The sequence below is a fragment of the Seriola lalandi genome, unplaced genomic scaffold (genome assembly GCF_002814215.2).
Source record: "Seriola lalandi dorsalis isolate HSWRI2012SDOR001 ecotype SW California unplaced genomic scaffold, Sedor1 jcf7180002054559, whole genome shotgun sequence".
NCBI classification, from domain to species: domain Eukaryota; kingdom Metazoa; phylum Chordata; class Actinopteri; order Carangiformes; family Carangidae; genus Seriola; species Seriola lalandi.
Window position 1 is genome coordinate 268,275 of NW_019525112.1, and position 22,992 is coordinate 291,266.

Consider the following 22,992-nt stretch of genomic DNA (forward strand, 5'->3'; position numbering starts at 1 on the left):
CATTCACATAAAGAGTGTATTCAGCTGACAAGTAAACAGCATTTGATTACACTCATTAGTGAACTCACCAAAACACAGCAGGGAACAGAGTATTTACTGATTAATAAAGCAGTGATTTACTAATCAAGCTGTCTGTTTCGCCACTGTTACTTTTTTCCTGGTAAAGTTTTTTTAATAAGTAAAAGTCCTGCTTTAAAGATGTTACTCAAGTAACTAAGTCTATCATTATATGACTGTATTATTATTCTTGATGCCTTAACGTGTAAGAAACATTTTTCTGTTGTAGTTGGTCGAGGTGGAACTAGAAGAGTTAGGGACTATTTTATAAGTTGTTTAGTCTATAACAAGTAAATGTACAGAAGTATTAATTATTTAAAAAATGTACATGAGCTTATTGAACAAAGTGGTTACACGGCACAGATGAATAATGTGAGGGCACATTAATTACCTTGTAGCTCTCTTTTAGGACACTGTACTCTTCCTGCTCTATCTTATTTCCTCCTTGATGCACCTGTCAGAGGGGGCGGAGTCAGTGATGTCACCTGAAGCTGGAGGGGTGGGGGACCATCCACCTTCGACGCCGACTGTTTACGGGGAAAGCAGTTCGTCTTTCAGCCCAGAAAACAAACAGGCCTGACCAACATGTCGTCTTAGGAGAGAAGTGGGAATACTATGCAGAGCAGCGGCTACATGACGTCTTTCTACAAATACTCTTTATTTTCAGTGGATTTTGAATCGCCCACAGGATAGAGAGCGACGCTTCCGCGGAAGGATAAAGAGCAACAAGATGGGAAATGTGATACTGATGGTGCTTCTGCTGGTTCACCTGCCGACAGGTGAGGCTTTAAAGTCTTTCCAGGAAACACGATTTTTGTTCACAGTTTATATTTTATACACGTATCACCCGCTTTTTTCTGTGTATAGACAGGAATGCAGCGAGAGGCCACCTCAGCAAACAGTCGAAATGGACAGTGTAGAAGTTAATTATCGACAGGTACAAACAGCACAGGGCCGAGTCACGTGACTACACAACGCTTGTCCTGCATAGACTGTATTTCCTTTAAAATAACATGTTTAAACTAAACAAATTTCTCTCTCACTGCATGTGCCAAGTCTATCTAATCTGGTGCTTTATTTCCCAGTGTCTTAAAGTTCAGGAGGATGTTATCATACCAAATATGACGAAACTGAAAATACACATTTTGATATATGGAGTATTTGGGGAGTGAAGGTGATAAGTGAGCCATCCACCCAGGACCTCCATAACTCTGACCCAGAATGATCTGACAGAGGTTCATCCCCTGAAACAATGTGGAAAACTTTCCTCCTTATTCTGCACTTTCAGCACAAATGATCCCCTACAAGTTTTATTACTGAAGTGTGATAATATCTGTGTGTAATATCTTACATGGTGTGAACATGGTGAACTTCCACTTTGCTCATTTTGTTCATCATTAAGCACATTTTTAAAGATTTTAATCAAAAACAAATGTTGGTTACAGAAAGATTCTGCTGAAATCCGGGGGTTTGTCATCAAAGTAACAACTAATGTTTGTTTTCATTATAGATTTATCAGAGAAGTACTTTGCTGAATATTTAGTCTTTCCTTGCTTTCTCAAATCTCAAAATTGATGAAAAATACCCCGTAACATAACAGTTTAAACCCCTCAAACATTCAGTTTATTATCTACATAAGTCTAAGGAGATTAGCCACAGAACTTAATTATCTCCATTTACATAGATGAGAGGACTCTGTAAACCTCTCAGCTTCATGCAAATCAACAATTGTTGATCAACTCTTCTGAGATCATCTTTTTTCATGAGGCATGGTTCACATCATCAGATGCACACCCATAGTTCTGGAGCTCTAACCACACCTCTGACCGGGATTCATTGACTGGATTCCAGACTTCAATTAGCTTTTGTTGTTCAGCTTTATAAAATGTCCTCTACAATAGTAAACTGAATATCTTTTTGGGATGATTGGTTGTGCCAAATAAGCTATTTCAAGATGTCAACTTGAGCTCTGGCAAGTTTGGATTTTGTGGCATTTTTCATTCTTTTCTGGTATTTAATAGATAAAATATAAGTCAATTCCTTAAGAAAATAATTGGCAGATAATGAAAGTGATAATAAAAAATGTTTTTATTGCAGTCTAGTTTCAATAGATATAAAAAATAATTGAAAGTTGAAATAATTCATATATTTTGAGGCATAAATCAACTCAAAAAACTGCTAAGACCTGTTGAAATAGTTGTCCACAGGATTTTGTACAACTACTTCAAAGGGGAAAGTGTGAACTTTGACCTTAAACCTTAACTGATGCTTTTCTCAATTAGCAGAGGTCATCTGTTATCAGCTTGTTTTCCTTTCTCTCTGAATCACTAATCATGATTGGCAGGTGTCTTCTAATGAAATAGTACAATGCATGCATGGTTTAAGAGTAAGCTGTTAACCAGTCTAGTCAGATTCTTGTCACACATAATTCAAGAGCAAAGCTGTGACACAAACACACAGGAGTTTTTCTGTTTAGAGTGACAGTAATTTGAATCGTGTGTCATGTCGATTGATATTTTACATTTTATCTTCCATGTTATCTCACTGTCCTTCTTCCTTGTACCAGAGCTGCTGTCCATCCAGGTGATAGTCCCAGAGACAGAGAGGCGTACGACTCTGTTCGCCTCAGTGATTCTGCGCTGTGACTACACAACCTCAGCAAACCCTCAGGATGTCCTGGTCACCTGGAGATACAAGTCCTTCTGTAAAGACCCAGTGCTGGAGTTCTACTCTACAGGTGAGGCTATACGTGGAAGAAGACTGTGATTATTAAAGTGCCATAATGTAGCTGAACCACAGGATGGTGATTAAAAGTTTAGTTTTTTCTTTAGAGGACAGAAAACTAATTTAGTTTTTTCTTAGTTTTCAAAACGGCAAATATTGTGCTGAAGCAGCTTTTACAGTTCGAAGGCTTAAACTATATCCAGCCAACCCTGTTGTCCAGTTATATACCACTAATATGCAACTGATTGAATTCTGTTTTTTATCATCACAATGAGGAAACATTTAATGAACATGTCAGTTAAAAGATATTCCCTGACAACATTTGATCAGTTTTCCCTGTAATATCAGTTCTTGCAATGCGATATCTGCTTGGTGCAATTGAAGTATGATAAGTATTTCTTCATGGTTGTGTTCAGGTGCTCAAAAAAACACTGTGCATAGCAGTATTGAGTAGTACTGACACTGATAGATAATAAATTGAACCTTTTTCACCCTTGTCGTCTGTGTTTCTGAAGGTTATCAGGCTGCTCTGCAGCTGGGTCAGGACCCGTCCAACGACTGCCCGGACCGCCAGCGCACACTCCGCACAGTGATCCAGAAGAGAGGCATTAGTGAGCCAATACTGGGTGCAGACTACAGAGAACGCAAAATCACCATTCGAAACAGTGAGTTTGATCCCATCATAACAACAGTGTTGATATTTCAGTCGGCTGCATATATCTGCATAGAAATCAAGATAAAATAATATACTTCACTCTGTCATACTCATTCTCTTAGCTAGGAGCTTTTATTATGGTTTGTGAATGTACTGTATGTGAACAGAGAAGTATTTGTTCATTTTCCTTTGTGTAATTACTGGGTTTATTAGCACAACTGGAGAAGCTATTGCACCTGAAGCAATACACTAGCAAACACTATCTATTATGTAACATCAACTGAAACAAGATACTCGAGAATCCATGAAGATTTAATGCTTTTCTTTCACTTCTTATTGTATGAAAATAATTTTATTTCATTATACTGCAGTGACCCAGCTTTCTTTTGTTTATTTTTACTTACATCTAATGTTATCTGTCAACAGACGCTGACCTGGTCATCACTGAGGTGATGTGGTGGGATAACGGTGTGTATTTCTGCAGCATCGATGCTGCTGGTGACACGACAGGGGACTCAGATCGTGAGGTCAAACTCATCGTGTACCGTAAGTCTCCTCACTTGGTCGAGTTCATGTTGAGCCTGGATGCACTAAGAAGGAGGTTGAAGTATCAGTAGTAACATCAGTTACCATGTTTTCCTCTGATCTGTTCCAGACTGGCTGACAGTCCTGCTGATCATCCTCGGTGCCCTCCTGCTCATCATGCTTTTGTGCATATGTTGCTGTCAGTGCTGCCCTCAGAAGTGCTGCTGCTACGTCCGCTGCCCGTGTTGTCCGCAGACATGCTGTTGCCCGGAAAAAGGTAGAGGAGATGCTTTTGTATTCTTTATTCACAGCTGGTTAGGAGGCAAATTCCCATGAGCCAGTCAGAAGCCAGACATGTCGATACTCTGCAGTGGTGGAAGAATTACTTTACCACAATTTGAAAAAATTACTAGTTAAAATTAAAGTATTACATTCAAAATCTTACCTGAGTAAAAAAATAGAAGTTTTATAGGCAACATGCACTTAAAGTAAAAGTGCTCATTATACAGCAGAATGACCCCTTTCAGTGTAATATTATTATTATTTCATGTAAGTCATATTTCATGTTGGAGCAGGTCTAATTTTTACTACTTTATATAGAGCTGAATGGTTAAATCTTAAAAAATACATGATGGTCTATAAACTCAGTTGTAAACTACAGCCGTAGTGGGGTTAAAAGTAATATATTTGCTTCTAAAATGTAGTGGAGTTATATTGTAAAGTTGCATAAACTGGAAATGGTCAAGTCAAAGTATCTCAAAATTGTACTAATTGCATAAACAAGACACAAATATGAAAATAAAAACAGATGACCGTGAACAATTTGAAGGTGCAGTATTTTGGCATTACTTCTGCAAACCAGTTATTTTATGTTGGTTATGATGAATAGGATAAGTTTGTTAGCTATGAGAATTAAACAAAGAATAAGCTGAAATGCACAAAAGAAAAAAGAGCACCTCATGGAGAAAAAATGATTTCGGTCACATGCTTAATCTCAAATACCAAAATCTCCTCAGTCATCACTGATGTGAGTGAGCTGAGTCACGTGAGCAGCTTTCAACCACCTCTCTTCTCGTCTCTGCTGTGATTTCAGCTGTGATGCAGCACAGGATGATGCAAGAGGCTCAGAAGGCTATGGCTCCTTGGATGACTGGCCAACCCATCTACGCTCCCATCAGCTCCAATGCCTCCTCCCAGGGCGTCCCCATATTGTATTCAGGTGAGTGACACAAAAGCACAATAAGACTTATTTTTTAATCCTTTTGTTGAATGCTTGCCCAGACCCAAGGGTGTGTTGTTTGGTTTGGTTTCGCAAGCGGGTGGACACAATGAAGTTTTACCTTTGATGTTCAGTTCAAGCAACTTTTTCTGAGAATATTCTCCTGTTCTGCCTTATAACCCTCAGCAAGCTCCACTAATAGGTGATTTGAGCATTTATGTAGCCCTAAAAGGTGAAACGCAGGGTAAAAACTTCTCACTGTTGCTCCTAGTGTTGATGACTGTGAGCACCAGGAAAAGACACAAACTGTGACAGTGAGGGAGATAAAAATATAGTTTTGGAAAGTGCCTGTGAAAATGAATCCCTGCTGCTTGTATGTGAGGGGAGCTGTTCACAGGCTTGAAACCACAGAGAATTATTAACCAACTCCGTTTCCCTCAGCTCTACAGAGAGTTTAAGCATCTTTCAGCTGAATGTTTTTGTTTTCCAGCGCTCTCACTTTACGTCACTCTCACCAACTGCACACAACCACCTCAGCACAGACACAGCAGACCTAAAACATTGTCAAACATACTGAAGCATTTATCAGCTAAAGAGCCAGATATTTCCCTCAGGAGCTGGTAGAGACCAAAACCAGAGCTAAAAGTGATTGAATATTGGGCTTCGGTGCATTTATAAGGCGGCTGGTGCAGTGCCCATTCAAAATGTGCCTGTCAGTAGGGGCTGATTGCTTGGCCTGTATTAATTAAGCATCATCCAAAAAAAACCTTACAGTCAATGGTGCACTTCATTGGTTCCTCAGCAATACACCTGCAAAGCTTGAAGACGATCAGATGAGCGGTTGTTGAGAAAATGGAAATTCAGACGGACCGACAGAGACCCCTGCAGTTACAGTTAGATATGTCCGTGTTGTGTTTACAGGCTGTTTCTGCTGTCCCCAAGTCACCAAAATAATCAATTAATGCAGGTTTGAGATTATTTGTCTCTCCTTTCCCAATTCAGTTGTAAACTCTTTGACTTTTTTTTTCCCAGGCTCATACTCAGACTATCCTGTCAAACAAAACTTTACCATGGCTCCCATGCAGCTGTCCCCCATGGCCCTGCAGCAGCAGCCCCCTCCTCCTCCTCCTCGCCATATGAACGGCAGTGTGCATAGCGGCATTCAAGGTAACAACCAGGTGTTAGACTACCTGGAGAACCAGGTGAGAGGGCTGGATATTGTGTCACCTCAAATGGCTCCGCAAACAGTCCACAGTATGCATCCATCACAGCCTTATCATCACCTACAGCCCCAGCCGGCACCTCCAGCAGTTCCCTACACACCCGGGCCCCCAAGTATGTTGTCTGCCCTGGATGAGATGGGGGTGAGAGGGATGGAGAGAAGGGTGATCACCCTGCCTCCTATAGTTCAACGCGTGCCCAGCTTCTCCTCTCGGAGGGAGCCTGGAGGTGGAGATGGAGCCCGGGGTGGCCCCAGGGTCTCTAGTCAGTCCAGTGGGAGTACAAATCGCTCTGGAGGAGGTGCCCAACACAACGGTCGTAGGTATAGAGACAGAGATGTCTCCCCTCCCAGGCGGGGGATCTTGCGTGATTACAGCGATGACTCTGATTGGGACAACAGACGAGGAAGAACCCAGCACAAGGGTTCAAGAAATGAGAGAGGAGGCTCAGCAGGGAGGAGAGGAGGTGGATCCAGACCGCGAACCCGAAGTCGGGACGATCTGCTGGAGGAGCTGCACAGCAGAGCAACTCGGAGGGAGAGGAGCTATTCACCTCCTCAGCACCGCAAAGGGTCGTGGAGCTCCGATGAAGAGGACAGCAGGAGACAAGCAGGAGGAAAAGGGAAGGATTGGCCAGAGAAGCCACCCAGCTACTTCTCCATTGATGTTGGGCCTGGAAACAGCAACGGCCGGAGGAGCCACAACCGCCTTTCTGTAAGAGCCACACACAAATACTGACAAACAGTGACGTATACTCTGAGCCAGCCGTCTGCTCAGACTGATTCTCTGTGTGTCATTGCTTTCTTTTTTTGGTTTTGACTTCTGTCTCTCGTCCCTTTTTAGCCACGCTAGCGGCGTGGGAAGAAAGAGGTTGACATTTGTGGTTTTAATGAAAAGTCTTAAAAAATATTTGGTGGATTGCCATGAAATGTGGTTCAGACATTCATATTCCCCTCAGGCTGCAGTTGTTGTTGTTGTAACTTTTTTGATCTCTTAACTTTTCTTCTAGTGCCACCATCAGGTCAACATTTTAATTTGTCCAATACTTTGGATTATGACCAATATCTCCCTCTTAAACTTAACCTTGCCTCTGTCACTCTTTTCTCCCGTAGGATAGGAGCTCCCGTAGCGGCACCAGCGTAGTCATCTAAAGCATTTCCATCTTTTTTTTACCTTTTCCTGAATGTTTCCAGAACGGTGCAAATGAAGACAAACAGCAGGTAACTTAATCTGTTCAATCAGAGTGCAAGGACATAGTTTTTGTTTTGTATTAAATGTATTGTTTGGATAACCTTTTACTCTGTATGCATTGTAAGTAGTTGCAACAAAAAACATGATTTTTACATATGAAGAAAGACATTTGAGTTATATTAAGCCTGGCCTCTTGTTATTTAGATGATTAATGTGTGGGAGTCTTTCTCCTAGTTGAATTAAATGTAATTTGTGTGACTTTTTCTTCTGGTGATGGATGAGTATCCTCTTTTGGTGTGTAAGTAAACATTTTAACAGTTTCAAGCAGATTGTTGCGTTCGGTTTGTCTTCGTGAACATGTTATGTGTGTTTTTGCAGACAGATATGTGATATGAGTGCATTTGTTTTTTTTATATAATTTCTTATTTTTGCATAATTTCTTGTACTATTTAAAGTGTATTTTCTTTTTGCCTTTATCCATAATAACATTATTAGACTGTAACAGCCATGGAAACTACGCTATGTGGACATTTAAAGGACGATGGACAGAGTTAATGGACACTGACTGTAGCTCTTGCTGTACGTATTGGATGAAGACCAAAATATAATTGATGATTTTCCTTGATGTTGGCTTTGGTCACAAACATGAATACAGATGCACCGTCATGAAATGTGTGTTTTTAATAAACCTTTTTAGATACAGCTAGTGTGGAGTGGGTCATTTTCTTATGTACTTAGACATTATATTTAACATCAGACAAACCTAACAAGACAGAAGTGTAAACTAAAACTAATTAATGTATGATAGGACAGAACTGTAAGAATAAGGCCAAAATTGTTGTTCTCTGATCCAAAGGTTTAAATTGGTTGAGGATGTATGTGTGACTTTGGATTAATTTGCTGTATGTATATCAGCTATGCTAATGGTATTAGGATCAGGAGATTTGACCATGTTTGTCTCTGCTTTGTTGCATGCAGTTGTGAAAAGTAACTAAGTACATTTTTTTTCAAGTACTGCCCTTAAATACAATTTTGAGGTACTTCATCTAACTCGAGTACGTCCATTTTCTTCAATTTTTCATTATAATATTTGGTCTTGGGGCTACACAACAGATACAACAGGCAAGACTTTGCTTTTTCCAGTGGCTCAGACTGGGACACACTGTTATGTCCAGCAGATGGAGCCACAAGCTGTGAAGGTGCCTGTACAGAGGCTTTTTGTCTTTTTAATGTGGCAGTGGTCTTTGTATGACTAAGAGTTAAAAAATGTTAACGTTTTCAGCTGTGGGTGTTATGAAGCAGAACTGAAGCCATGAAACTTGAACAATGAAAGAATGATATCATGTCATGAAAAGAAAAAAGCGTAATGGTAAAACTTTATACTTATATGAGAGGTTTTATTATGCTGAATTTTAGTGCAGATATTCAGCTGAAGATGGAGCCTGTGTGTTTACTGTGTGAGGGTTAGGGAGAAGGGGAGGGTGGGGGTTGGGCCTCCTCCCAGCCTGCCACGCCGCTGTCTGATTGGTGGCTCCCGCGCTCTGAGAGGCGGGCTGACCGGGGGAAGTGATACCGTCAATGTCAAAGGATCCTGGATCAGCTGTTTGCTGTCGATCCCCTCACAACATCCACTAACAACAGCGGCCGTTAATACGAGCGAAGGAGTACCTCATATGAAGATTGAAGTCAGGTGCACAGCAGCTTCACGTCGTTTTCAGGTAGGACCAGAGGGTGGGACTAACTGATTGTTAGCATTATTAGCATTATTAGCATTAGCTGCGCAGATTGTTCCGTCAAGAAAACACTTTTTAATCATAAAAGCTGCGGGCAGCTAACAGTAGCTAGCTGCTCTGCTGCTGCCGCTCACAGCAGCATTTCTGTATGAAAACACTGAGCACATCGACTGGAGGTCACAACTCAATCATTTCTACTTTATTACAATACTTAATTATTTTTTTATTCGGGCTGTAATGAGTGCCTGCTGTGACCGTGGCACCTGTTGTTTGTCACCGTGACCAGGTGACACAGCTACTGTAAAGCTAACGGTTCATTTTTAAACTTGAGGCAGGTTGTTTACAGGAGGACAGACCTGCTGACTTTATATTATGCACGGTATGTCCTACGTTTCTAGGTCATGTGTAGATTTTTTTTAAACTGTTAGGTGACCTGTAACACCACTAACAGCAGGATGTGACTGAAACACGGATGAAGCAGTTGTTGTGTTTTGCTCCCCGGTTGTCTGCAGGCAGCATGAACTCTCTCCCTGGAAGAGCCGCACTGTCTCTGTGCAGGCGCTCGGCGGCGGGAGGGATGAGGGTCTTCGCAGGTTCTCCGGGTCATCCTGCGGGGATACTGCCCGCAGACAGGGCCTCTTTCCAGGCTGTCCGGGTCTGCCACTCCGGGACGAACCGCAAGGGCAGCGTCAGCACCAAGAAGCGGGGCTACGACATCACCAGAAACCCACACCTCAACAAGGTGAGTCTCACGTGTGTGGTACCTTTCTGATAATCACTTGGAGGCAAAGTCATAAATCCACACTAATGAATTAACTTCAGGTTCTTGTATGCAAATATCTACACAAGAAGATGAGTCTTGTTCCAATTATTTTTTAGTCTACATGACAATGTTTCGACCACAGAAGATGAGCACACCTGTAATATAAACATACGGACAATAATGTGTAATATATAATGATTAGTTCCATTATTGATTTACCTACTGGCTGTTTCCTTGAGTAAACAGCAATCTGCTCTATAAAATGTTATGACAGTAATTCTCCACTGACCATGACAAAGTTCTCAGAGTTGTTTTGTCTGAACAACAGTCTGAAATGTAGTGTCAATGTGACATTAACAAAGTTAGTATGTAAGCACATTATCAATCACCAGAGTCACAGATGATGTGTGATATGCCATTTCAACCTTCCTATACAGGTGTGCTCAAATCCTCTGCTTCATATGGGGCACATTCATTTGAGAAGTGCAGTTTAAGTCATGTCTTTCCAGGTTTACTTCATTTTCCATGTCATAACACTGATGGTGGATTACACAGGTAATGTCGGGAGTTTTACATGAGTTTAGTTTCACCATACACATCATATACGGGGGTAATGAAGACAGTGATGGAGTGTGCACAATGTTGCAACAAAACACATATGAGAAAGTATACATAATAACTACAAAAAACAACCATGCAATAATACTAATTATGCTTTACATATAACAGAAGCAGGCTAATTGATGTGTTGTTTAACAAATACAACACTCACCATTCTTGTCTTTGCTTAACACACCTGAACTGCACTGCATTCACATTCACACACTGTGTGGACACACAACATGATGCCCCACATGCCACGTGCTATGGTGGTGGAACATATATAAACAGAGAATACCATATAAGTACCACATTTATACAGCACAGGAGTGTCATGTCAATGTCACAGCTCCTATCTAAAGTGAGATAGTCGAGTGGCTCGAGCTATGAATGGTCTCCCTGTAGATTCCTCTAAGGTGTCTGCCTCTCTCTCAGTCTCAGTAAAGCATAAGAAATACCATCATCGACTTAATGTGAATTGATGGCCCACTTCTCTTTAAAAATAGTATTAACCTATTTTATAATTTATACTCTCCAAACCATACTCAGATCAGAGAATGACACAATAGCGCTGCATAACCACAGAATAATGTCAATGCTTCTGCGGTCACACTATGGAAATAATAGTATTTTTAACAGTTAGACTGAAAAAATTATTCTCCAAAAGATCCTACAGTTGCACCAATGGTACCAGAACTCACACACCAAGTGATTCACCAGTTGTTTTACAGCAGGTTTTCCAAATCCAGCGTAAACGGGATTTTTTTTTTTTCCGGCCCCGCTATTCTGCAAGGACAGCAGGACAGATAGTGAAACTTCAGCTGAGTTTATTGCTTTGTTTTAGGCTGATAGGAGGTCAGTCACAGTTCCTTCCCCTGCTGATGCCCAGTCAGCAGTTACAAGCTTACTCACAGGTCAGGTCAGTGCAAGTGGTCAGAAAGTGGAGCCCCCCCTTTAGTAAAAAGTAAAAACAATGAAATGATGGTTTGCACATTGGTAGTTTGCTTTGACATTTTATTAATCATTGATTGTCATTTAAGATTTACACATATTTTGATTTGGGTTTTTATATAATGCTTTCTTGTACCCACATTTTCACAACCAGAGCATTTCAGTAAACTTTTGTCCTCTTGCAAACTGATACCAGTAACTTCACTAATATAGGTGCTGTATAACAGAGTTCATGATCATAAAAATAAATCCTATGATGTTATAACTCACTATACTAATCCATGATAAGGTTTGAATTGGAGTCATTACAAAGGTTCATTTATTTTAGATTATACCACTCCCACCCACATTTGATTTCATTCCCTCCATTTGTCCTTGTCTGTTGACAGATAGTGTGTAGGCTACAGCTGCTGGTTAGTGTCAGCTTAATGGGTTTACGTTAGTGCCTCTTTACCTGCTCACTCTAATAGGTTTAGCTTAACTCTGTTAACTTAGTAATGTTAGTGTTAGTTATGTGGCTCATGGAGGGATTACTGAGCAGGCCTACTGGGCACAGGCCCCGGAGCCCCATGAGGCCCCTGCACCACAGCGTCGGTATGACGTGACTGTTAATCTTGTTGGAAAGTCAATCAACCAACTACAAATGGCTTTATAATCTGTACCCGATGTGGCTATACAGTATTTGTTGACACTGTTTGCGTATGAAAAGTTTTCCATCCACATTGATGGTTTGTCTTTTTTTAATTGCCCTCCACACTGACTTTGTCTCTCTCTCTCTTGTGTTTGGTATTTTAGGCATCAGTGTATTAGAGTATCTCCATTTAATGACCTCTGGCAGACAGACGTTGTGTTGAGTAGGCTATTGTTGCTTGCAGCTACAGTAGACGCCGCTGTAAAGTATGAAACTCAAGGCTGTGCCGTGTCGTTCAGCTGTTCAGCATCTATCATCAGAGTACTCTTCAATGGGGAGGCACAGTAGGCAACTGTAGATGTAATGATTGTGAGCTTGTAAGCAGGATGTTGTGAAAAATCAAATCCAGTATCACGTTTTACACTCGACTCTGCCAATATGAATAATTTACCAGGATAAGGGTGTGGTCAGAAAATACACGGACCCACAGTAAAACAAATTGACCGTAGAAGGCCGGTTCATTCCCCATGTAGGTCAGTGTTTCCTCTGGCGTGCAAGAATCAAGGAAATGGAGAGAGTGATAAAGCAGAGAGGAGGAAGGAGAAGATGAGCTGACTGGGGAGTGAGTTCAGGCTCCCACACTATTGGGCAGAATAAATAGATTAAACTGCACACTCCCCTCCGATCACTCTGGAAAGCCTGCCAACGGCGAGACAGGAGCAGCAGCACTAACCATAATCAGACAGCAGAGGGGTACAAGACAGCTTACCAAAATAAAAGCTTGGTCTCATGTTATGCTCTAGTCTCAGTTATCAAAACACTGTAGGACTTCTCAGTGTGGCCTTGTTTTACTTTTCTTTACAAATACAAAAAAAGTAATTCATAATTTTCAAAAACAGATTAAACGAATCTTTGGGTGCGGCCGTGAGTCACGATTGACCTCAGTCCTGATGACTAACACATGAGTCACTCTGGTCTGGATTGTAGGATTTGTTATTTAGTTTGCGGACTTGACCCAGTGCAAACTCTTTTCCGGTATCATAGTTTTGCATAACAGTTCCTCTTCCACCATGCAGGGAATGGCATTCACCATGGAGGAGCGCTTACAACTGGGCATCCACGGACTGCTGCCCCCCGTCTTCCTCTCCCAGGATGTGCAAGTCCTGCGTGTCATGAAGAGCTATGAAACACGCACCAATCCCCTTGACAAGTAAGAGAACAGACTCAGACATCAGGCTGAAGACAGTCACATTGCAGCTGCAGATGTTAAATGAGCTCCAGCGACGCGGAGCATAAAAACTAAAACCTGCCTCACAACCAAAAGTATTCGTCCCACATTTAGGAATAACTGACCTGACCCTGGGGGGGCGGGTGTCCTGGTTCATACACTGCAAGAATGTCAAAGAAGTCAGCTGATGCTTTTTTTCATTTAGTTACTCATGCAGTCGCCGCTCTGATAGATGATACTCATGCAGAAATATTTACAGTGCAGTTACAGTTGATTTGAATCAGCAGGTTTATATGAAACAAAAACCGTGGTGTCAGGTTTCAGTGACTTCTCTGCCTCTGTCTCAGGTACATCCTGTTGATGACGCTACAGGACAGGAACGAGAAGCTGTTCTACCGTTTGTTGACCTCTGACATCGAGGAGTTCATGCCCATCGTGTACACCCCCACCGTCGGCTTGGCATGTCAACAGTACGGACTCGCCTTCAGGAGACCACGGTGAGCGTTTACAGTGGAGTTAAACTTACACAGCACTTTTTGTGGAGGCATTAACTAATTCATACGTTTGGTTAAAACTTCTCCTCATATGTTTTGATCCATAAACAACACATTTTGTAGACCAGGGTTTTTAGGGTTTGAAATGGTCAATGTTCCAAAATCTAAGTTTGATTGAACAGTTTCTGTTAGTATGGTAAACTTCTGTTAAAATTGTTTCTATCCTGTTAATTTGTGTTTTAGTGTCTTATAATGTATTTATGAGTTTTTTAAACATTTTTTATTATGTAAATTACTTTAAATTTTCTTTGTGTATGAAATGTGCTGCATTGACAAGTTTTGCCCGTAACTTCCAAAATAGTGTCATTAGTACATGTGATATACTTGTGCACTACTTTTTACCGCTAGTACAGATATATTATTGTATAAACAGCTGATATAATCAAGACCTGCCACAGCACTTTCTGAAGGCCAGAAAAATAAAATTAGGATGTTTTCTTGTGACTTTCATCAGACACGGCCGCATCAGTTTGAGACTATGGCCTAGAGCGATCACACATCCCCACTGTAACACAGCAGTGAGCAGGGACTATTTTTGTTTTGTGTGTTCAAGAACACTTCATCATCAGAGCATTGAATCCAAACACTGACACGTGTGTTGTAAAAAGTATTCTTGTATTAAAATGTTTCCTGTTTGGCAGCAGTGTGTTGGGTCTGTCTGTCCCTGAAGGCACCAGTGTGAGGTTCGCTGCCTCAATTACAGGCAATAATATTAGTTTCACAAAAATTAAAGGTGCTGCAACTACTAAATGTGATGGATTATTTGTCTGAGGGAAGTTTCATATCTCATCTCACTGAGTTTGTGGAGTGATTGCTAATCTAAGAAATTGCATCATCAAAGCAATCAAACCTTTAATCTTTGCTTCACTGCACCACCAGCACCGATGTCTTATCATTACAAACTACTTGTTTACAGAGGACTCTTCATCACCATCCATGATAGAGGCCACATCGCCACCGTGCTCAACTCCTGGCCAGAAGAAGACATTAAGGTAAGTCCCTCTCTCCACACACACACACACACACACACACACACACACACACACACACACCAACACACTGCTGGTTGTTCCTGATAAGTTAATAATGCATCATTGTAATGCTGATGTGCGTTCGTGTCTGTGTAGGCCGTTGTGGTGACAGACGGGGAGCGTATCCTCGGCCTGGGTGACCTGGGCAGCTATGGGATGGGGATACCTGTTGGGAAGCTGGCGCTCTACACAGCCTGCGGAGGGGTTCGGCCGCAGCAGTGTCTCCCAGTGCTGCTGGACGTCGGCACTGACAACCAGGTGAGTATCGGTTGAGCTGCAGGAAAGCTGGAGTCGGGTTTTTTTTTTTTTGAGCTGGTGGGGCCACTTATCAGTCGTCATAGATTCCATATCAGACACGTTTAGAGAATTACTGATGTGACTTGTGTAATCATTTACTGATTCATAGATATGATCAGTTCCAAAACCGAAACAGAAAGGTAACGGCAAGTTCTCTCTTATCGATTTATTGATTAACTGTTTTATTTTTGGTCCAGGCGCTGCTCAACGACCCCCTGTACATCGGACTGAAGCACAAGAGAATCCGAGGAAAGGAGTACGACGAGCTGATCGACGAGTTCATGCAGGCAGTGACAGACAAGTGAGTGGAAACATAAATGACGAGGGGACGTGCAGGTGATCCTGTCTGACTGATTACTATTGCCCTGCAGGTACGGGATGAACTGTCTGATTCAGTTCGAGGATTTTGCCAACAGTAACGCCTTTCGCATCCTCAACAAATACAGGAATCGATACTGTACCTTCAACGACGACATCCAAGGTACTGTAGCTTTCATAGGACCCTCCTACACTAATGCCCTCAGCCGTTGCACTCCCGGCCTCCATCAGGCAGCCAGCTGCCATAACTAGCCAATGTATATATTAATGTATACATGTTTTTTAATTGTGTTAACAGACAAAATACACAACCTCCCTCGTTTTCCAGTTGTTCCAACATTCACAGAAGGAATATTAAAACATAGCAAACAAAAAAAATGAAGATTGAGTAAAAGCAAGCAGTTAAAAAAGAAGGTATCTCAACACAGTACTGTGTAGTGATGTCATGATATTTGCCCTCTCTAGCTAGAGTCATAAATTACTCTTGCACCCTTCTCTTGTGGTATTCACGACCTGGGACCTCAGAGTTTTCTGCGAGCTCAGAGTTCATGAGTTGTGACGTGCATGCTAACATTGTCAGCTCTCATTTTTCATTGGATGATAAATTAATACATTGTAAGTTCTTACTCAATTTTATAATACTTCATTATGCTTTTGCATTTCCTGCATTACATTACCTGCCTGTTAACTAACTGAATTGTCAGCCTCTGTGAGTCTGTTGGCGTGCATGTTGCCGTTGCCTAGCAGAGGTGTTCTCATGATTTAATCACTTGAATGCCGAGCATACCGTATACATGACCTCCTGTGTCGTAACCACGAGCTTGAGTTTCATTCGAAGGCAGCATCTTGCTGAAATAAAGTTGATCCTTCAGTAAGGGATTAAACCACAAATAGCACCAAACTGTATTTGATCATAAATGTGTGCAAGGGCAAGTCTGTTACTGTTTTTCGAAGCAGAGGTGGTTTTTTTAAAAGATGCATTTGTTGCAGAAATGTAAAACCTGCAATACAATAGACTTAAAAGTTAACATAATTAAATTTCTAAATGATTTAATTTAGCTATCTGAAATGATCTGTATAGTCATTATGCACTGATTGTGCACCTGTCATTCAGTCTGTGTATGATTTATTTCTGTACGTCAGTGGTTCCCTGCCTGGGGGTCACAGTGTCCACATGGGGGCGCTGGATACATGTTAAAAGTTGTGAGATGTTTAACAGTGTAGAAAAGCCAAACAATAGAATGTATTTATGCTTTCTGCAAAGGCACTTTAAAGGGTCACAAGCCAAAATTGATTGAAACTACAGTCTTACCATTTAAAACCTGCTGTTTCAGTGAATCTGTTCTGTTATCACAAGTGTTTTCTTTTTTCTTTCAGGCACCGCCTCAGTAGCTGTTGCTGGGGTCTTAGCTGCTTTGAAGATCACTAAGAACAAACTGTTAGACCACACCTTTGTTTTCCAGGGAGCAGGCGAGGTGAGGAGATGTAATCACCAGGATTTTATTCTGTTTCAAAATAAAAATAACTGTCCTTAATACCCAAGAGAGCGTGTGCCTCAAATTAAAAGCTCTTTTTTTCTCTCCCAGGCTGCTCTGGGTATTGCTCACCTGCTTATAATGGCCATGGCCAAAGAGGGTGTCACTAGAGAAGAAGCTGCCAAGAGGATCTGGATGGTGGACTCGAAGGGTCTCATTGTGAAGGTAATGTGGGTCTCTCACTTGCTCAGTCCGCTCACACAATCCCCCGCTTGTGAATCACCAAACAGCACCATGCAGGGTTTTGAATAAAAGACGTGTTACACAATTTTTAGGGAAGGAGCCACCTGAACCACGAGAAGGAGGAGTTTGCCCACGAGCACCCGCACCTGAAGACCCTGGAGGAGGTTGTGCAAACCATCAAACCCACCGCGATCATAGGTGAGTTTACCTGGGCGTAAAGCATGTGCAAGAGATGTGAAGTGCGGCGTTTCCTCAAGACACTGAAATTTCCCTCAAAGAACATTGTTGTTTTCAATGTCGTATATAAAACCCCCTCATAACCCACATTGTTTCTCTCATCCATTTACGGTAATACCTCACCAGGTGTGGAAAAACAGAGAAACCTATTAAAGGTGAATTTTTTTCCCTCCAGCTTTTCTCAGCACATTAACAACTTGGTTATTTGCTATAAATCAACTAATTTTTCAGATTTAGAATCAACACTGTGATGACATGACACCTGTTTCAAGTTAACATCCTCCGTGCTCTAAGATTAAAGAAGAAATCGTGAGAAAATAATTTGAATAATTAGAAACAGATCCAGGTTTAAAACTACAAACTACATAATTTTAAGTCTTGCTTGATAATAATTGACCCGTGTGATCTGAATCCCACAAATGACACCACTGTTCACATTGTCTCATTGGAGCTTGTTAAAGTTAAGTCATTTCTGTTGGATGGATTCTCCCTCTGCACTGTGTCCTGAACGTGAAGGCGTGGCTGCTATTGGAGGAGCGTTTACCGAGAAGATTATCAAAGACATGGCGTCCTTCAACGAGAGGCCGATCATCTTTGCCCTGAGCAATCCTACCAGCAAGGCGGAGTGCACGGCAGAGCAGTGCTACAAGCTCACAGAGGTAAGGACGTTTTGACACTCAATAAGAATTTACCCGAAAACATTAATTTTAGAAAATGAACTTGCCTTTTTTAGCATAAAAAAGCTCCATCTTAACTCTCTCTCTTCCGCCTCTTTTCTCTGTGATCAGGGTCGGGGCATTTTTGCGAGTGGAAGTCCGTTTAAGAAGGTGACGCTGGCTGATGGACGCACCTTCTACCCTGGGCAGGGAAACAACGCCTACGTCTTCCCTGGAGTGGCGTTGGGTGTTATAGCCTGCGGAGTTCGCCACATATCTGATGACATCTTCCTCACCACAGCAGAGGCACGTTAGTTCAGTTACTAACTGACTTGTGACAGCCGTGTTGCAATGTATTGTATCTTCACATATATTCATGAGGATCCCTTTTCCAAAAGTAGAAAAATGACACCATTTGACACCAATATGATAAATACTTTGTGTTTTGAAGAGTTGGAAACAAACATTTCCTTCCACTTGAACCCTTTCACACTCTTTTTAAGGCAGACCTCACGGTGCTGCTTTCCCTCTCTTTCTCACTTTATACTGCACTTTCCTTCTACTTCAAATCAACTTTATTTATTCTGTCTTTGTCTCTCAGGCAATAGCTGACATGGTGACAGAGGAGCACCTGGCTGAGGGAAGACTTTATCCTCCTCTCAGCACCATAAGAGAGGTGTCCTTCAAGATCGCAGTGAAGGTAGGTGTTCTCTCACATGTACAGTTATAAATACAAAATGTAATGGGGTTATACTGTGGCACAATAATACAAATATCAGATGTTATAGAATGATGAGCTAATGACTGCACTGTAACATCAGCTAAATTGTATTGGACATGTCTTACATACTATACTATAAACGCTAGAGGGCATAATCAAAACAGATGAACTGTGCATCATTCATTTTCACTCAACTTTCTTAAAGTTCTGCGAGTGTATCGGGGGATGTCTTTGTTGCCTTTACAACAAACGTTTCAACACGTCTCACTGAGAAAACTGTCATATCATCATAGATATGTAACCCAACTGAAGAGGGCCAAAGGTTTACAACTGGCGAATCAAATAGCCCCTTGAATGTCTGACTGTATCGTTCCTTTCTATAAAGTCACTCACTCACTCCTAACATGTACACTGTGCTTTACCACTTCTTTTTCGCTGCCAGATTGTCAACTACGCATACAGACACAACATCGCCTCGCTGTACCCGGAGCCTAAAGACAAGGAGGCGTTTGTACTGTCCCACGTCTACAGTCCTGATTACGACTCCTTCACTCTGGACACGTACAGCTGGCCGCAGGAGGCCATGAATGTTCAGGACGTGTGATCCGGACCTTCTTGTCTCTGTCTGAACTTAAAGGGGACCTATTATGCTTCTCCTTATATTCTGTCACATATATACATAGTTCCAGTGTTGAATGTTCATATTAAACGTGTCAGATAATTAGGTTAACGTATGTAAAAGTAATCCCGGTTCTTTCTGACATCGGCTCGTCACAGATGTCTTTATATGGCCATCGGCTCCAAGCACAGCTAGTCTCGCACAACCGTCTACTCGAGTAGTATTATAAGCATTTGATGTACTCCAGTATACAAATAACCGACAGTGCATGTTTACTATACAGTCGTTTGGTGACAGAAGAATATCATTTTACTGGCAATATTAGCTGTTGTATTTCCTGACAGCAGATGTTTTCCACTTAAATCGACATTTTAGTGCATTTCCCACATGTACAGCCATTACCAGGATGTATAGAAAAAATACCATATACAGATTGTGACTTGAAGTCTAAATCCGCCTTTTATGTCACACACTAAGCAGATAATGGGTGTGATATTTACTGAACATAGATGTCCTGCTGTAATCTTTGCTGCTGTGGTTACTGTGCTGCTATTCTGGATCAGATTCTGACTCTAACATAAACTGATGGATTTGAGAAGTTGCCACTTCCAATCAATCATGTTGTTTTTTAGTTCTAGTCACTCACACAGTTTGTACAGCTTCAGAACCTCCACACCGTTAAGAGGATGAGGCGCCGCCCCTCGGCAGGCTTTCAACATGTTGAAGATGTAATCAGAAGGAAGTGGGCCGCGGTTCAACCTGATAGCCGACTCACACAAAGCTACTCAAGTGGCGTCCAGGAATCAAACTATAGAGCTGGAAATGAGCATAATAGGTCCCCTTTAATATGGTGCCATGGCGATGCACAGAAACCTTGCCAATGATTCTCGCCTTTTTAGTCGTTTTTTTTCTCCTTAAAAATAATGTCTCTATAAATGTCAGTGTGTCCCTGGTTTGTTCAGTTCAACACACAGCACACAGTGCTAATTATGACTTGGATGCCCAATAATAAGCCAACCAAACACTGCAGAATACTGTACATGTTAAGGATTCTCTATGTCAGCCTTTCATGTACAAGTTGTTATTTGCAGTGCTGTAATTTATTTTCAGTTCTCCGAAGGTCTGACTGAAAATTTTTTTTTTTATATCTGCACAACAGCATATCAAAAATGAAGTATGTCCTCTATGACTATACATCTTCACCCGCATTTCTTTCAATAGATTTCCCAGCTAAGATCTGGCGAGTGCAGTGATTCAGAATCTGTCTTTGAGAGATGAATCTGAGCTGGTGCATGAAATACAAAGCAGCGGTTCACAATAACGCACAATGCTTGTCTTGACACAAACCAACAGAGGACTCATTTTGAAGCTTAGTCGAGAAAAAAAAAAAAAAAACGGAAACTATTAGTGCCTCTTCCTGTGTGACCTCAGGACATCCCTGCTCCAGATTATGAGTTAAAACCTCTGAAATTGTTCGGTGGGTAGCAAAAATCTGGTTCATCCTTGCAGCTGCTGCTTCACATTTTACACTCCTGTCAATGTGCGCACAAGTTATAACCTGCACACAGGACTGAAAACACTCCAGGATCAGCCTGTGCAGTATTTCTGTTTCATCCTTTCTGAATCAGTTATTCTTGATGGGAGTCATTGCTGTTTTCTTGAATATGTGTTGTCAGGAATTGAATGTGACCATCAGGATGTTTTATTTGTATACAGTGGTGTGTTCTGCTTTAGTTTTGTACAGAGCTCTGCCTGTTGTGTTTTTGCCAAAGTTACTGATGAACTGTATCTTATCTTTTACTCGTAGAGAACATGTTGCTCAGCAAGCTTTAGTACTGAGAGAGATGCTTGAAGTTTTCAAAGGGAAGGTGAAACTTTTTAAATAAAATTGTTATGAAAGTGAGTGATTTATTCAATGATTGATTTGACAGTTTTCCATCTTCATGATCCCAAAACGTACATTTTTTTTATTGATTTAATGTACACTTTCACTTGATTATTTCTTGAGGCTGACACACGCGATATAGAAAGTTGTGTTGTGTAACTGAACCTTAAACGTCTCGTCATGAGTTAACCGTCTTTGCTTGGGATGTAGCTGCAGGTGGACTCAAGCTGTTATTGCCACATTGAAATGTAAGCCTGGTATGGTATGAATGTATGATTCAGTGGTTTCTCTACAATAAGGACATACGATACACAATACAAGGAAGCAGCTACAGGAACTGACATATTTGGAAAATTCAACCAGCGTCCAGCTCTTCCTGTTCTGCTTCAGTTCTCTCACTCTCAGAGCAACCCGTCGGAGTTTGTATTAAAATATGAACGCCGCCTGACCAAGAAACAGACACGATTTATCATGGTCCTGACAAAATATTCCAATGTCATGAAGTCGTCTTTAATATGAAAAAAAAAGCTGATATTCCGATCTTTACGCACCCATGCAGAGCCAGAGTCATCAGATAAGTTTCTTTTGAATCCTCTTGGCATTGATGCTTAAAATGAATGTCAAGTCAAACACTGTACTTAACTGGTAACATCAGAGCAGTAAAAATCATTCACCCGCGTAGTAACCCTCAGTAAACTGTTGTATTTCTGTTTAGTACACCCCCATCAACATGCTCTTATGTCATTTAGGCTTGAGGCTGTGTATCAGGCTTTGCCATAGCACATAATTATATCTTCTGCTTTCAACTTTGGGGGAAGGCTCATTCACGTTTCAACACAATGTCTCAGAGCACAAAGCCATGCCCATTAGAATTACTATTATTATTATTATTATTTTTGAGTTTGATGTGTGAAGGTCTCAGTGTTAATCCCATCCAACATCTTTTATAATTAATTAAAAGATCAACTTTGAGCATTTGTGGTGTAGTGGCTGAACCGGAGTGAATGCAGCTGGAGCCTGTTACAGCAGCACATCATTCATCATATTTGTATTTTAATTATTATAACACTCTCACACAGACATATTGCTCCCTTCATGTGTTGAGGCACTGTTGTGTCATAATGCACTTTAAATAAACTTTAACTTGACTCACGATGCTACATTATCAAAGAGTTGAATCCATTTATCTTTTTTTTTTTCTTTATTTCATTTGCAAAACATTTCTTGGCTTTTTGACAAGTTTTAACATTAGTAAGCAGGTAAGTCTTTGAGCACAACTGCCACTGATATAATAAAGGTGAGGGTGAATGGTGCAGGCCACTACAATACACACACATAGGTCAGAAGAATATCACAATTAGGGACTTGGCAGGACTTAAAGAGCTATGCCAACAAATATGAAACTATCACCCATGTTCAACTGTATTCCTTATTTTTTCAAGTTTCTCAGACTTTAAGA

General features: G+C 41.2%; 2 protein-coding genes across 3 annotated transcripts; both read left to right on the plus strand.

The window, feature by feature from the left end:
* Positions 1–555: 555 nt before the first annotated feature.
* On the plus strand, positions 556–8,293 carry ildr1b (immunoglobulin-like domain containing receptor 1b). Of its 2 annotated transcripts, XR_002761291.2 has the most exons (9): positions 556–836; positions 2,624–2,794; positions 3,297–3,446; positions 3,863–3,982; positions 4,092–4,238; positions 5,055–5,180; positions 6,213–7,114; positions 7,513–7,620; positions 8,087–8,293. XR_002761291.2 is itself a non-coding variant. In XM_023415906.2 (8 exons), exons 1-8 carry the CDS (start codon positions 788–790, stop codon positions 7,549–7,551), a joined length of 1,704 nt encoding a protein of 567 aa, XP_023271674.1. In that variant the 5' UTR covers positions 556–787; the 3' UTR covers positions 7,552–8,293. The 2 variants fall into 2 exon arrangements, 1 of the variants encoding a protein (XP_023271674.1); XM_023415906.2 differs by having other exon boundaries at positions 7,513–8,293.
* An 867-nt stretch (positions 8,294–9,160) lies between these two features.
* On the plus strand, positions 9,161–21,551 carry me3 (malic enzyme 3, NADP(+)-dependent, mitochondrial). Its single transcript, XM_023415794.2, has 15 exons — positions 9,161–9,309; positions 9,837–10,066; positions 13,346–13,479; positions 13,845–13,994; positions 14,968–15,043; positions 15,179–15,340; positions 15,577–15,680; positions 15,751–15,860; positions 17,075–17,172; positions 17,284–17,397; positions 17,508–17,613; positions 18,169–18,311; positions 18,441–18,614; positions 18,910–19,008; positions 19,472–21,551. Exons 2-15 carry the CDS (start codon positions 9,842–9,844, stop codon positions 19,631–19,633), a joined length of 1,857 nt encoding a protein of 618 aa, XP_023271562.1. The 5' UTR covers positions 9,161–9,309; positions 9,837–9,841; the 3' UTR covers positions 19,634–21,551.
* The last annotated feature ends 1,441 nt before the right edge of the window (positions 21,552–22,992 follow it).

What these genes read in the sequence shown, in the direction of transcription:
- me3 (XM_023415794.2), top strand. Translation starts at nt 9,842, where the DNA reads ATGAACTCTCTCCCTGGAAGAGCCGCACTGTCTCTGTGCAGGCGCTCG. An exon ending in GGCCAGAAGAAGACATTAAG is followed by an intron (nt 15,044 to 15,178) that starts GTAAGTCCCTCT and finishes GTGTCTGTGTAG; the next exon opens with GCCGTTGTGGTGACAGACGG. An exon ending in CCTTCAAGATCGCAGTGAAG is followed by an intron (nt 19,009 to 19,471) that starts GTAGGTGTTCTC and finishes TTTCGCTGCCAG; the next exon opens with ATTGTCAACTACGCATACAG.
- ildr1b (XM_023415906.2), top strand. Translation starts at nt 788, where the DNA reads ATGGGAAATGTGATACTGATGGTGCTTCTGCTGGTTCACCTGCCGACA. An exon ending in GCTGGAGTTCTACTCTACAG is followed by an intron (nt 2,795 to 3,296) that starts GTGAGGCTATAC and finishes GTGTTTCTGAAG; the next exon opens with GTTATCAGGCTGCTCTGCAG. An exon ending in CAAAATCACCATTCGAAACA is followed by an intron (nt 3,447 to 3,862) that starts GTGAGTTTGATC and finishes ATCTGTCAACAG; the next exon opens with ACGCTGACCTGGTCATCACT.